Below are 13,529 nucleotides of genomic sequence, written 5' to 3'. Positions count from 1 at the left end.
CGAATAACTATGTAGTCCCTTCCAGCACTCCACCCACGTTTTTGAAGGTATGAAAATAAACTCCATGCAAGCCCAGTCACACCTCAATAGCTGCAAACTGTGGGTCATCATTTATCTAGAAAGCACAGAAGATTCACAACCTGTCCACCAGAAAAGAAAGAAACAAAGCACCTTGAAACCTTGAACAGGTAAGGAGGGGCACCATCTTTTTTATCCTAGGAGGATAGACATCACATTTATGATGGCCAGTGGTCCTTGATGTTAATGTAAATGGCAATACTATCCAGATGAGGACTCCCATCATCCAAGGCAGTTTTTTAGCCAGAATATACTATAATTAGTATTTGGATTTAATCCTATTTTCAAGCTTGGCCCATTTGTATTGCCCACTGAAAACAAGTCATGAAGATGCTCCATACCTACAAATGTTCAACTTTGTCTCTCTGAGAATTGCATGTTCAGAATTATATTTTCAAAGTAAGTCCACATCATTTTTTGTCTGGAAAGTCTTGGCATATTCCAAGACGTTTATGGTTCGGTATTTGTGGCCTGGAAGAGACAGATGATATTCTACACTTATTATCATATTGCCACTTATCTCAGAATGCCATGGACATATTCCTGTGACATATCTAGGCATCCCTACGGAGTTAGAGTAATGAAGATAATCTGGTTACCGTCAGGTTGCAACCTACACATCACACACAAAACAGCTTTGTTTGCTGAAGCTGCAAAAGGTAGTTGTGCATCACTCTGAACGCTGTCATGGTGAACTGTGCAGGGGACTCAGTAACCTGACTTTTACATGTATTTTGTATGTGTTTTATTATTGTCAAATATATTTTCGTGTATGGCGAGTAATGCCTTTTAATCAAATACAATAAAAGGTTGACTTCTTATGCATCAACCTCCCTATTAACTTCGAGAGTAATCCTAGCCTGTCTTGTCCCCATGGTATCTGAGAATTCCCAGCAACAAAAACCTTCACCCAATAATTGTTAACATCCTCAAGACAGCATCACGATAATGCATATACTTGATTTATTGTCGTTCTGTGCCTTCCAGTCTTTTCTGACTCCACCTATCTATGAACCGATCAGGCTGTTTTATTGGCAGGATTTGTTTAGAGGAGTATGTAATGGGAAACGTTGCCTTGAAGACAGCCAGTCCTGGTTCAGAGAGATTGTGAAGTGAGGCTATGTGGCAACAGAATGTATTTAAAAGGCTGGCTCTGGAGCAATGAAGACAAGGTTTGGAATTGCAGAATTTGGATTGCAGACAAACAGGACGCTGACAGAGAGACAGCCAAAAGTGACGGGAGCATCCCACTATGCTCCCATCACTTTTGCCCATCTGAAAATCTCCACAGAGAGAGTTTTGAGTTGATAGAGATTGAGTTTTGGAAGTGAACAAGAAGAGAGAATAAGAAGTCACTAGGTAGTGCAAAAGGACAGCTGTTATACACACAGACACACACACTTGTATTCTCTTTTGTGCAAGCTGAAGATTTCCCTTTTCATCAAGCCTTCTGAAGAAATTGTATAGTCTGGCTATTTCATCTTTCAGATCTCTGGCCAAGATCCTACACATTTTTTAGAGTCGCATTAATATTTGCCATGACAAATACCTCAGGTTCCCCTCAGTCCTTGCTCCTTTGTGTTCTTCCTCCCCCTATTTATCACGTTTCACTTGTAGACTCATACAACGTTTTAGAAGTTGTCGCCAATTTCCACTGGGTCTTCTTTATTAAAATTCAAAAGTTTAGGATCGTTTTGTTTTGGTGCAAACATTCCCCTTTCCTTCACTTGATCTCTGTTGAATCTGTGTCCTGGAAACAATCGTTGGCGGGTTATAGACCGCCGCTTTGAGGTGGTCTGCCGCCGCCGCCGTTTGCTCCGTGCAGGAGCCGCAGCAGCCACACCGCGCGGCCATCGTGCGGAGCAAAAAAGGAGCTCCAAAATGGAGCTCCTTCTTGCGGCGCCTCTGTGACGTCGCAAGGCGCCGCTGGCGCATTCGCGACGTCATAGGCGCCGCGACACGTCTGGATGCTATGCGTCCGATACGTAAACATGGCAGCCCCCATGTGGAAGGGGCGCCGCCATGTTGTACGTATGGAATACGTACTAGGGTTAGGGGGGTGCAGAAGCGCCGCCCCTTCCTAACCCAAATATGTATTCCATACGTATTTTTTGGCGGTCTGTAACCCACCGTTGTTTCTATTGGCACAGCATCGTAACTACTTCTAGTATAATACAATCAGACAGCCAAGGGGTGATACATTTCATTTTGGAAAACACTGGGTAAATTTACACAGAACTCCAAGATAGGAATTAAAAGCCCATGGTAATGCAAGGAGATCCCAGGAAACACCCGAGGATGAAGAAAACATCATGTAGGTTTCCAAAATAAAATTGGGACTCTGAGAGCCTTTTTCAGTGTTGCTTCAAGCCAGTATGGGGTTGGATTAGACTAAAGAGATTATCAAATGGGGGAAAGCATGGGAAAAGCAGGGGTTTAAACTGTTATTATCCCATGAAAGCTTATTGTTAATAACATCGTTATTAAAGAGGACTTATCCTGGCAATAACCAGCAACAAATCATTCACAGGGAAATCTTGAAAACGATTTGTTGCTGGTTATTCCCTGGTTATTGTCGGGATAAGTTCTCTTTAATCATGACATTGTGTGAAAATCTTCACTGTGATCACATAGCTTTCACAGGATAATGACAGTTTAAACCCTTGATTTTCCCCATGTGATAAAGTCCAGAGATAGGGAAGAAGTAGGTTTAAATCCAAATTCTGTCATGAAGCTCAATGGGTGAACGTGGGCCACTTGCTAGCCTAATTCATTTAGCCTCCCTAATCCGTTTTCAAAAGCTTATTTTGAGGGTAACTTGGGAAGCCAGAGAACCATGTACACTCTCTAGGATCTAACATAAATATTTCATAAAATAAAAGCCATTACAAAAGATCCAAAAGGATTTTAAGTAGGCATGACTTTCAAGAACTGAAGTGAAAGGTCACATACTTTTGTGGTTCAAAAGGGTGGTGGGGGCACAACAGAAAACAGTTCTAAGGACATTAATAAAAACACCCCTGGCTGATGAATTCATGAGGCTACATGTGAAAGGGATCTAGGAGTCCAAGTAGACCACAAGGTGAACATGAGTCAACAGTGCGATGCGGCAGCTAAAAAGGCTGCATCTGATAAAAGTTCCCAAACTTTTTTTTTCTCATAGACCACTTTCAAAATGTTACTGGTTTCGGTGGACCCCCTGCTGCTACATTTCTATCATATTCCCAAAACTCATCAAAAAAATGTGAAGATTAGACCCCCGTAGACCCCCGTTGAGTCTCCCATGGACCCCTGGGGGGGGTCCACGTGGACCACTTTGGGAATCACGGGAAGTAATAGTGCCACTCTATTCTGGTCTGGTCAGCCCCACCAGGAATACTGCGTCCAATTTAGGCACCGCAATTCAAAAAGGACACTGAGAAACTGGAGCGTGTCCAAAGGAGGGCGACCAAAATGGTGAAGGGTCTGGAAACCATGCCCTATAAGGAACTACTCAGGGAGCTGGGGATGTTTAGCCTGGAGCAGAGAAGGTTAAGAGGTGATATGATAGCCCTGTTTAAATACTTAAAGGGATGTCATATTGAGGAGGGAACAAGCTTGTTTTCTGCTGCTCCAGAGAACAAGACCTGGAATAATGGATGCAAGCTCCAGGAAAAGAGATTCCACCTCAACATGAGGAGGAACTTCCTGACAGTAAGGGCTGTTCTACAGTGGAAGACACTTCTTCCTCGGAGTGTAATGGAGTTTCCTTCCTTAGAGGTCTTTAAACAGAGGCTGGATGGCCATCTGTTGGAAATGTTTTGAGTGAGAGTTCCTGCATGGCAGAATGGGGTTGGACTGGATGGCCCTTCTGGTCTCTTCCAACTCTACGATTCTATGAATTCTTGTCTGGTGGGAATGTTTGGAGGTTACAGAGGGTACAAGAGAGTGGTTTACGCAGAACAGTAAAATTTCTCTCTGTTTGAATGCTGCATCATCACAAAGGTAAAATGAAGCATAATCTCATGCGCAATGTTGGAAGAGATTACTTCCTTCTCTGTTTGGAACCATTGTTTTAATGTGTGTTTCTTCTTCCATCCAGGTATTTAACCATTCACGTGAATCGGTAATGGGATCCTTCATAGGACACACACTTTCAGGGTCTTTATTCCTGCTCCTTGGACTCCTGTGGGCTGTAAAACATCCCTTGAGGTTCCTTGGCCAGAAGTCGAAGTATTCTTTACAGACTGAAAAACTCATCCACTGGGTGGAGTTTCTCGAATGGGGAGGCATGGCATTCTTCTGTCCCTTGGGTAAGCAGCACACAGTTTCTATTCTTTCCCAGAATCAATCTAGATAGAAAAAGGAGTATTGTATTAATTGTACTAGGACAGATACTTATGCATGACCAAAAGAGAACACAGATTTGGAGAAAAAATATGTAGTTTAGTTTATATGAAGCAATGACTGTTTTTAAAACGCTACTGTAGTTCAGATAGAAACCCCACCTTAATGGGAAAAGTTGTGAGCAAGGGACATCAGTTTGCTGTCCTGATTATAACTCTGGATGGACAATTTTAAGTCTTCTTAACCCCTTATGTTTGACCCAGACCTAGACTGGAAACTTCTTTAAAACGAGGACACCTTAAAATATAAAACTGTCATCTGACAGACCATCTTCACATATAGGGCTATAATCACCCAAATCTAAAGCAAGCATTTGAAAGCAATGGTTCACAAACCTGTTTACAATTACAGAACTCTTTCCCCATTAAAGGGTCTCCCAAAAATGGTGTTGCCATATTCCAGTTCCTCAAATCCAGGCATCCATTTTACATGTTGCACAATAGGTGCATCATGCGTTCCTTCTTTTTTTTCTTACAAGATGTTTCAAACTTCATGCCATTTTTAAAAATAATATAAAATGGACAAGTATGTTCCTAGTGCGGTACAAACAGAGAATAGCAAGATTAATATTTTGTCATGATCAGACACTTCTAGTAGTATTCTCATCAGATCACTATTTATTTGGTTATTTGTTTTGGCCACCAACCTTTCACTGATCGCAACAAACGACAGATCTATGAAGATGCCACAGGAGGCCCCTGAGAGTGACTGCCATTTGATTCATAGGGCAAGTTTAACAAGCAGGAATTGAATCAGGAAAACATGTTCTGATATGACTAGACTGATCCCATCTTTTTAAAGAAAACCCACAAAAACCAGGGCAGGGACCAGCAATCCAACTGCTGTGGATCCCTTCAGTGCTCTACAGAATACCTTCATCAAGAAAGTCGCACTATTCTGATTCATCTTTAATATAGATAGCCTTCATTGATTAACTATTTTATCTGCTGTTGACCAGTTCTGCACCTTGAAGGATAGCTATGTATCACATGGATAGAGCGCAGCATTCCTGTGATTATTTTCAAGTTTACATGCAACATTAATCAAGGAAGAATATTAGCAAATACAGCAGAACTGTCAGTTCATCTTTCGCTGGTAAAATCTGCACTCCCAACGAATATAGTACAGCAGATGCAACTGAGCACCTGAATCTTCTTTCCAGTACAGGTCTCTTCTATCAGAAATAATCATAAATCATTGTTTGATCCATAGGAGGAATATTAGAGCAGTACTTGTTTGATGGTCCCAAGTTCAAACTTTACAATGAAGACGTCCACAAGTGGATATTTCTTCATAACTGGCAACATTTTACAATGTACATCTTATTTGCGATCGCTGGTGTGCTGGGTGTACTCACTCGATGCAAGTTCCAGATCCCTCTGGGATTAGATCACCTCCTATTCTCTCTGGCGCTGTTCAGTGAAGGTAAGTGTGCATTTCATAGGAAGACAGAGCTAGCTGAATGATCATTTGGGAATAAAATACAAGGACACCTCAGTTTAAAAAGCCTTGGGAAGTGAAGATGATTTTTACCAAGTTATTATAGGGGTTATACAGACGGATGGCTCCATGCCGCCCGTTTTTGCCCCAGAAGGAGGCTGCGGCAACAAGACATCATGGCCTCCAGAAGGACCAAAAAGAACCCGTTTCTGGCCAGGTTCTTTTTGCATCCCAGCAGGGGCACCATAGGTGCACTCATACACCATGATGACACCCCTTGTGTATAGCACCGTATGGGCATTGCACCGCATGGATGTCATCATGGTGCATGGACTTATCCCTTCAGTTGACAGCTCAGATATATGCGACGGCCAGGAGTGCTTGTTATCAGCTTCGGCTGATACACCAACTATGACCCTACCTAGCACTGGATGATCTAGAAACAGAAGTACACACTCTGGTAACCTCTCGTTTGGGCTTCTGCAACACGCTCTACATGGGACTACCCTTGTACCTAACTCAGAAACTTCAGTTAATCCAAAACATGGCAGCCAGGTTGGTCACCGGAAAATCAAGAGGCAACCATATAACTCCAGTTCTGAAATCTTTACACTGGTTGCCCATTAGTTTCCAGGTAGATGACAAAGTGTTGGTAATCACCTTTAAAGCCCTACATGACTTGGGTCCAGCTTACCTAAATTAATGTCTCCTTCCATACAATCCACCCCACAGACTCAGGTCCTCTGGGACAAATTTACTATACACTAAGAAGACCAGACTTGCTGTGTTTACCCAGAGCACCTTCTCATAGGCCGCTCCTAAACTTTGGAATGACCTACCAGAGGAGATCTGTCGGGTTACAACAGTAAAATACATCAAATTACAATAGAGTTTCTAAAAAAATCAAACCCTAGACCTGTCAGGGATGATGGGAGTTGTAGCTCTTCACCTCTGGCTCGAACTCACCACCTTGTTACGCACCGGCGCTGACCAGTTTTGGCCAGTGGTTAAAGCTTTGCTCTAAAGCAGCAGAGTTACAGAGAATAGGCTGAAGACCCTGACAAACTCTCCAAGCCTTCTCACTCTTGCTTCCACAGAAGTCTTCCCACTTCTTCAGGATCCAGCTGGCTCTTGTATCTTCACTCAAGACACCAGACAACTCAGTAGTCTTATATAAAAGATCTACTTTATTCTACTATATACAGCTCCAAAACTATCCAACACAACTCCTCACTACCCACTACTACTACCCACAAAATACACTGGGATTCATAGTCATTGCAAAATACCACCCACTGTTGTCTGTTTCCACCCAGTGGGTGTGTACATCCACTCTCATTGGTTCTCTTGGTTCAACCCACAATTAATGATTTCATCATCTCAGCCTTGACCACTTAACAATTCTCAGGTGTGTTCAATTATCCACTTTACATTTCTGTCCTTGGCATTTAGGACTTGTTAATTCCATTACCTTTTACACCTGTGTGGCTTCTAATTGCTTCTGCTGAGTCACCCTGACTCTCACATACATGTTTTATTTCATTCACTGTATATCCCATGTTGCTTTTTCCTTAACACCCCCCCCCCCCAATTTCCAGTACTAAAACATCTGTTGAGGCCTTTTAAAAAGCTATCAAGATGGATCTCTTCCAGACAAATACATGGCCCCTCTCCACTGTCCCAGAACTATGGCATCTTGACTCTCCCACTCATTGCAATGGGGATTAAATTGTATGGTAATTTTTATTGCGATTTTAATAACTGATTTTTATGCTGTTGTATTTTAAATTGTGGATTAGGGATTGTGTTATTTTGCTATGTTTTATTTTGATTGTAACCCTCCCCGATCCTCTGGAGAGAGGCAAGCTAATAATAATAATAATAATAATAATAATGGCACATGGGTGGCAGAACAAGGGCTTGAAGCATGTGCACACTCAGCCTTAGTGCGCGCACAAGCCAGCACAAAGTGCCGGTCTGTACAGCCCCATAGTTGCCAAGCCATGTTTCCTCCCTGTAATCTGGCTATCTGGATGCTTTTTACCATTGGAAGGATGGGAAAGGAGGAATTGAGAAGAATAGACAGAATAGCAGTGTGTTTGTAGTAAACAATGCAATAAGGCTTTAATTGGGAAAGAATGTGATTCTACTCTTGCTGATCTTATTCTACTCACTCCTACTGTAGCTACTTCATATCAAATTCCATATAAAATAATCAATTAGAAATTTTTAAAAATTAGTATATTCATTCAGATGAAACTGGATATGTGTGAAACAATATTTGCAAATTAAATTGAAAGTCGAGCTGCAGGAATTTCCAACATTAGTGTCTCCAAAGGTTTATGCCTTGCAACTGATTATTCTCAGAGGGGGATTCAAATACATCTGCTTTTTTTATTTTCTTTTGTGTTTATCAAGGAACAAAACTCATAGAGAACAAGTACGGTGTATGAATGTTGGTGTTAGAGTGTTGGACAAGGACACTGGGAGACAAGGACCTGAAATACATAGGCCAAATAAGGTAGCTTCTGATCTCTTTGGCGGCATGGCATTCAAATGATGCATGCTCCCAAAATGATCAGAAGCCACTCCTATGCCAATATCTGGTCTTTTCGACTGGAACACAATAGAGGAGATTAAATCTGATTCATTTAACTGAGTTTCAGTTTTTCTTGCAATCATATTGCTTTTCATGCTTTAATTTTTTTATTTCCCACCCAACAAAATGACAAAGACCCTATTAAACATTCAAAAGTTAATATGTTGTATTTTTGTTTGTCTCTACCAGGGCTGCTCTTCTACACCCACGTAAACCGAGTGTCTGCTCTGGATCAGTACATTCACTACATCCTCTTAATCCCTATATTAAGTGGAGCTGTTTGCAGTTTGCTTGAAGTGCGGTTCAGGAACAACCCAATCCTGGAATTGTTCAGGACTTCCATGTTCATTACTCAGGGAACCTGGCTGTGGCAGGTTAGTTTTGGTCAGAGGATCATGGTGGTGGTTCTTGGGAATTTTAATTAGAAGGGATTGGTTTTGGAGTCCAAGTATTTCGTCACAGATCCAGTTATTCTACTGCATGCTACTCAGGCACAAAAAAGAGAGAATGGTTGATCTATCCTTGCCTTGCTTTCCTGACCCCATGGCTCTTTTTTCCCTTGGTTTAGATGGGATGGTTAGGGAGCATTTGAAATCTACAGGTCTCCAAAAATCATTGTACAAGGCATTCTAAAGAATAGAAGACAACATCTAGAGATTTCTAGGCATTATATCTCTGGAGTTAACTCTAGCCAACCCAGATTTTTCCTAAGCAAGCATCAGATAAAGTCAATACAAGCTCAAATGTCTGACTGGGCTAAACAGTTTTAACCAATGGTGGCTGGTGTATCTCTTGATAACAGAGTGGTGAATCCTCTTGTGGGTTTCAGTCTGAAGTTCAGATCAACTATTTAAGGTGCTGAAGCCAATTTGTAGATAAGGTTTAGCATCTTGGAAAGCGCCATTAAATTTTCAAACTAAAGCCCAAAGCAGATGCACCACACTATTGACAAGGAAGTTTCCATTCACTGCTGGATCTAGTTGTCTAGCATCCAGCACTGCGAACCAAAGTAATGCAATTCATTTATGACATCGATCATCACAGACAAATAAAAACAGCTCCTCCAGCTAGCAGTTACTAAGTATTCAGGAATTCATTTGGTCCAAAACTGCAACCAGATTGTTATCTAGGTCTGGTTATTAGGACTATTCAATTCCCTTGCTACAACAGCTCCAAGGATTGGCGAGTCTGTTTCTGGAAACATGTCAAAGTGCTGGTTATGACCCTATATATATGGCTTGGGTCCTGGCTATCTAACTGTGGCCAGCATCTTACAGCATTTCAGTATAGTATCAGCATCCATCTCATGGGAGTTATGTTATGCAACCCCTGTACTGCCCAATGTCTGTGGAACAATGGTGGATGCATATGACCACTGTACAATTGCAGTGCACAATGTGGGAAAGCAGCGCACAGAAGCAATCCACATTCACATGCTGCTTTATGTATTTTAAGGTACCCCTGCACACAAAACAGTCCCATATGCACAATTCCACTTAAACCACCATCAGCTGGAGATGACGTATAACTCCTTGTCTGAAATAATCACTCCACCAGGCCCCAAATCCTCAAGAGACACCCTACTATCATTTAATCATTTAATTCTGTTTCAATGCTGATATTTTGTACGTTTCAATTATGTTGTATTTGTATTAATTTACAAGCCAATGCTTTTGGAAAAAAGGTGAACTATAAATAAAGATAATTATGATGATGATTAATAATCAGTCACATCATGGAAAACACCTCAAATATCCTGAGGCTGTTTCAAGACAAGGGGCAACAGATAGATAATCAATTTATTGAGAAATGATGGGACAGTTTTTAATATGCACAAAGTGAAATGCTTGTCTTCATTCTGTTCGCTCTTTCTTTTCATTCATCCAGATTGCATTCGTGCTATACCCACGGTCGGGTGCCTCCAGCTGGGACTACAATGACCCAGAGAGCTACATGTTTATGGCCATGTGCTTCTCCTGGCACTACGAGGGTGTCATTCTATTCCTTGCCATAATGTATGGCATGGTCTACTGGTATGCAATTAAGCTGAGCAGTTAAGAGAGAACAAAAGTCTCCAGCTAAGCAAAGTGCAATCAATGTGTGTTAATGAATCACAGAACCACAGATTCAGTAGGATATGGGGCCATCAGATTCAATCCCCTGTTCAATGCCAGATCTCCAGCTAGAGCATCCCCAGCAGATATTTTTTAAAGACGTTCACAGACGGCGAACCCACTACCACTCTAGGCAATTGGTGCCATTTCCAAACCACTCTCACTCTCCAGAGGTTCCTTCTCATTTTCAGTCAAAATCAACCACCTTCACTTCAACCCATTAGACCTAGTTCTTCCCTACGAGGTATCAAAGAACAAGCCTGCACCTTCATATTGAAAAGCTACCCTTATCACAACAATATGGCTTTAAAAAAATTAACGGAGTTCCTTTTAATACCAAATGACAGCTCCGTTACTCTTTACGGATGGCAGAAGGACAGGATAAGTGTGGGGTGTGTGATAATCTTTGGCCCCCAACTGTGTGATTAGCACAGTTTAAGAACGGCAGCAAGTCGCTTTACTCCCATCTGATAATCTCCCTTGTTTCTGACCAATATAGGCTGAGATATCAGAGGATGCTTTGGGGGGGAGGGGGTCAGGAAATGATCAAATGTTAAGAATCTTTCACTGATGAGAATAATCACAGCTCAGGACTTAATTTGAGCAAAATTTGCAAAATTTCTGTTTTGAACAAAAAACAGCATTTTCTGTGCAGAGAATTATAGTTCTGCATAGAACTATTTTGATCACAGTAAATGCTGTTAGCTGCACTGAAAATGCTACAATTGGTGACTTATTTTGCAAAAAAACAAACTGATGGTTTATTTGCACAGAAAACAGCATTACCGTATTTTCCGGCGTATAAGACGACCCCCAGCTTTTCCAGTTAAAGTATAGAGTATTGGGATATACTCACCGTATAAGACTACCCCTCTTCCAATGCACACCAAATAAAAATTAAAAAAACATCAGATTTTATTTCAATATGGTAATTTTCATTCAAATGCTTATGACATGCAGGTACTTAGCAGGAAAACTTGTTGGATACAAAGCCCGCTTGGATTGGTCAGATCTCCCTGCCTGCCCAGCCCTCCCTGTCTCCAAAACTATCAGAGCAATAGCGCAAACATGGCTCTCTTTTCCATACCCTGGGCATCCTGGACGTCTGCAGCTTGCTTCGCCCTTCACTTACACCTTCCCAGTGAGGTGCCCCCTCACCTCATCATTGGGACCACATTAAGTCACTTCTTTCCACGAATCCTGGTGAGTGGATTTTCTTCTACCGTCCTTGTACAGTGTCGTACAACATACAGCGTACTGTACGTGTACAGCTCCGTACTGCTGGGGATGCGGCTGCGGCCATTTTTGAGCTCCCCCCACCATATGCGGCCATCGCAGATTCTCCTGCCCAGCTTGGAAGTTTCAGCACCTGCCCTATAAGACGACCACCAAGTTTTGAGAAGATTTTCCTGGGTTAAAAAGTAGTCTTATACGCCAGAAAATACAGCAATTGTGCAGGAAACAGTTACACAGAAATGAATGCATCTGCACAGAATTATTATGTTGTGCAAATTTTGTGCAGAATAAGTCATGAATAGACTTTGAAAGCTGTGGGGGTTTTTTAGACTTTCTGGAAGCACGTAGAAAATTGCTAAAATTGCTCATTGCTTCAGTCACTGAACAAATGATGTCTCATTTAGTAAAATATTCTTCACTGTTACAAGATATTCCAGAGTCTCAAAATCAAGTCCACAAAGAAATATTTATTCTAGGATACTCAAATTTGAGTTCTCGATAGAGAAAGCTGTATAACAGGTGGGCACTGCTCTCTTCTTATCCTTCTTGATTGAACCCAATTCAAAGATGCCAAAATAGTCCTTTTGGTGAACCTCCTCTTTGCCCTGATTCCATTTCCTTTCCCTTCCGATGTTGTCCAATCTTTTGTAGGACCTTTACAGACTGTAAGCCCTATGGGAACCCATGTTCATAGAGACCAGGATGCAAAATTATCAAAATAGCAATAATCTCAGAGAGGTCAATTAGGCACAAGTTAGGGTTGAAGCATGCCTAGAGGTCCAGCAAAATCATCAGAGTCTGTCCAGTCCCTGCCATAGATTGTCCATCAAAGTGATCAAAGTAATTCTCATCCCTTCTAAAATGAAAACCCACCATCCCATGGAGTGGGTGTGACTTAAATGCAATTAAAGTGCTTCTATTTAATGAATTAGGAACAATTTAAGAAATATATATTGGTCAATGATGATGTCCATTATAGTTCCACTTATGTGGAACACACTAGGTTGAGGGAAAGATGATTTAGGACTTTATGGAGCAGAATCCAGAACAAAGTCAGAGCAAGCATCAGAGCACATGATGGTCCAATCTGGGCTGAAGGGCAGAAGGCATCCTTGTACTAGCTGAAGATATTACTGTGCCCATTAGGTGTTAAGTCTCTCTTTTACTATCCAATACTCCATTTGAACTTCAGTTTGTTTTCTGCAGGTTTCTTAGGACACTGAAAGGAGGCTTTGGAGCTGCAGCAATGGAAAATCAGAAGTTCAGCCAAGAAGACACACAGACCTATACTGCTCTTCTGGATGCATCTGATGAAGAATGAAAATCCTTCTTTCCCTTAGAAATTAGTTTAACGTGAAGTTTTTAAAAAACAGATTAAACAATGAGAAGAGGTATAAGAAAGATGGACCCTATTTGATATTTATTCCAAAGTCACATCTTGATGACATATGCAGGGATGGAAAGGCAAAGTAGGAAGTAATGGAAACCTTCCTTTCAGTGAATACCCACCCTTGCTTTCTCTGTGTCTCTGATTAAGACTAAGATAAAGAATGACACAATTTCAAAAATGTAAGAATCAGGGCAAAAAAAATATATCATACAAAACAGTACTAATGCTGTTTTACTGTCTAATATAAATATAATATAATGAATCTGTTTTGCTGTCTAATTTAAAA

General features: G+C 41.3%; 1 protein-coding gene across 1 annotated transcript; it reads left to right on the top strand.

Annotated features, from left to right (window-relative positions):
- Window positions 1–4,186: 4,186 nt before the first annotated feature.
- LOC149307018 (transmembrane protein 45B-like) lies at window positions 4,187–13,174 on the top strand. The gene is made up of 5 exons (XM_089538243.1): window positions 4,187–4,370; window positions 5,677–5,889; window positions 8,693–8,877; window positions 10,391–10,536; window positions 13,060–13,174. The coding sequence occupies exons 1-5, from the start codon at window positions 4,187–4,189 to the stop codon at window positions 13,172–13,174; spliced, it is 843 nt and encodes a 280-aa protein (XP_089394369.1).
- The last annotated feature ends 355 nt before the right edge of the window (window positions 13,175–13,529 follow it).

Source organism: Sceloporus occidentalis, unplaced genomic scaffold (genome assembly GCF_023333645.1).
Source record: "Sceloporus occidentalis isolate IW3139 unplaced genomic scaffold, rSceOcc1.0.p SCAF_9, whole genome shotgun sequence".
Taxonomy (NCBI): domain Eukaryota; kingdom Metazoa; phylum Chordata; class Lepidosauria; order Squamata; family Phrynosomatidae; genus Sceloporus; species Sceloporus occidentalis.
This window is presented reverse-complemented; position numbering and strand designations above follow the sequence as displayed.

Coding starts and splice junctions, on each gene's coding strand:
- LOC149307018 (XM_089538243.1), top strand. CDS start 4,187: ATGGGATCCTTCATAGGACACACACTTTCAGGGTCTTTATTCCTGCTC. Junction 4,371..5,676: donor GGCATTCTTCTGTCCCTTGG/GTAAGCAGCACA, acceptor TTTGATCCATAG/GAGGAATATTAGAGCAGTAC. Junction 10,537..13,059: donor ATGTATGGCATGGTCTACTG/GTATGCAATTAA, acceptor TGTTTTCTGCAG/GTTTCTTAGGACACTGAAAG.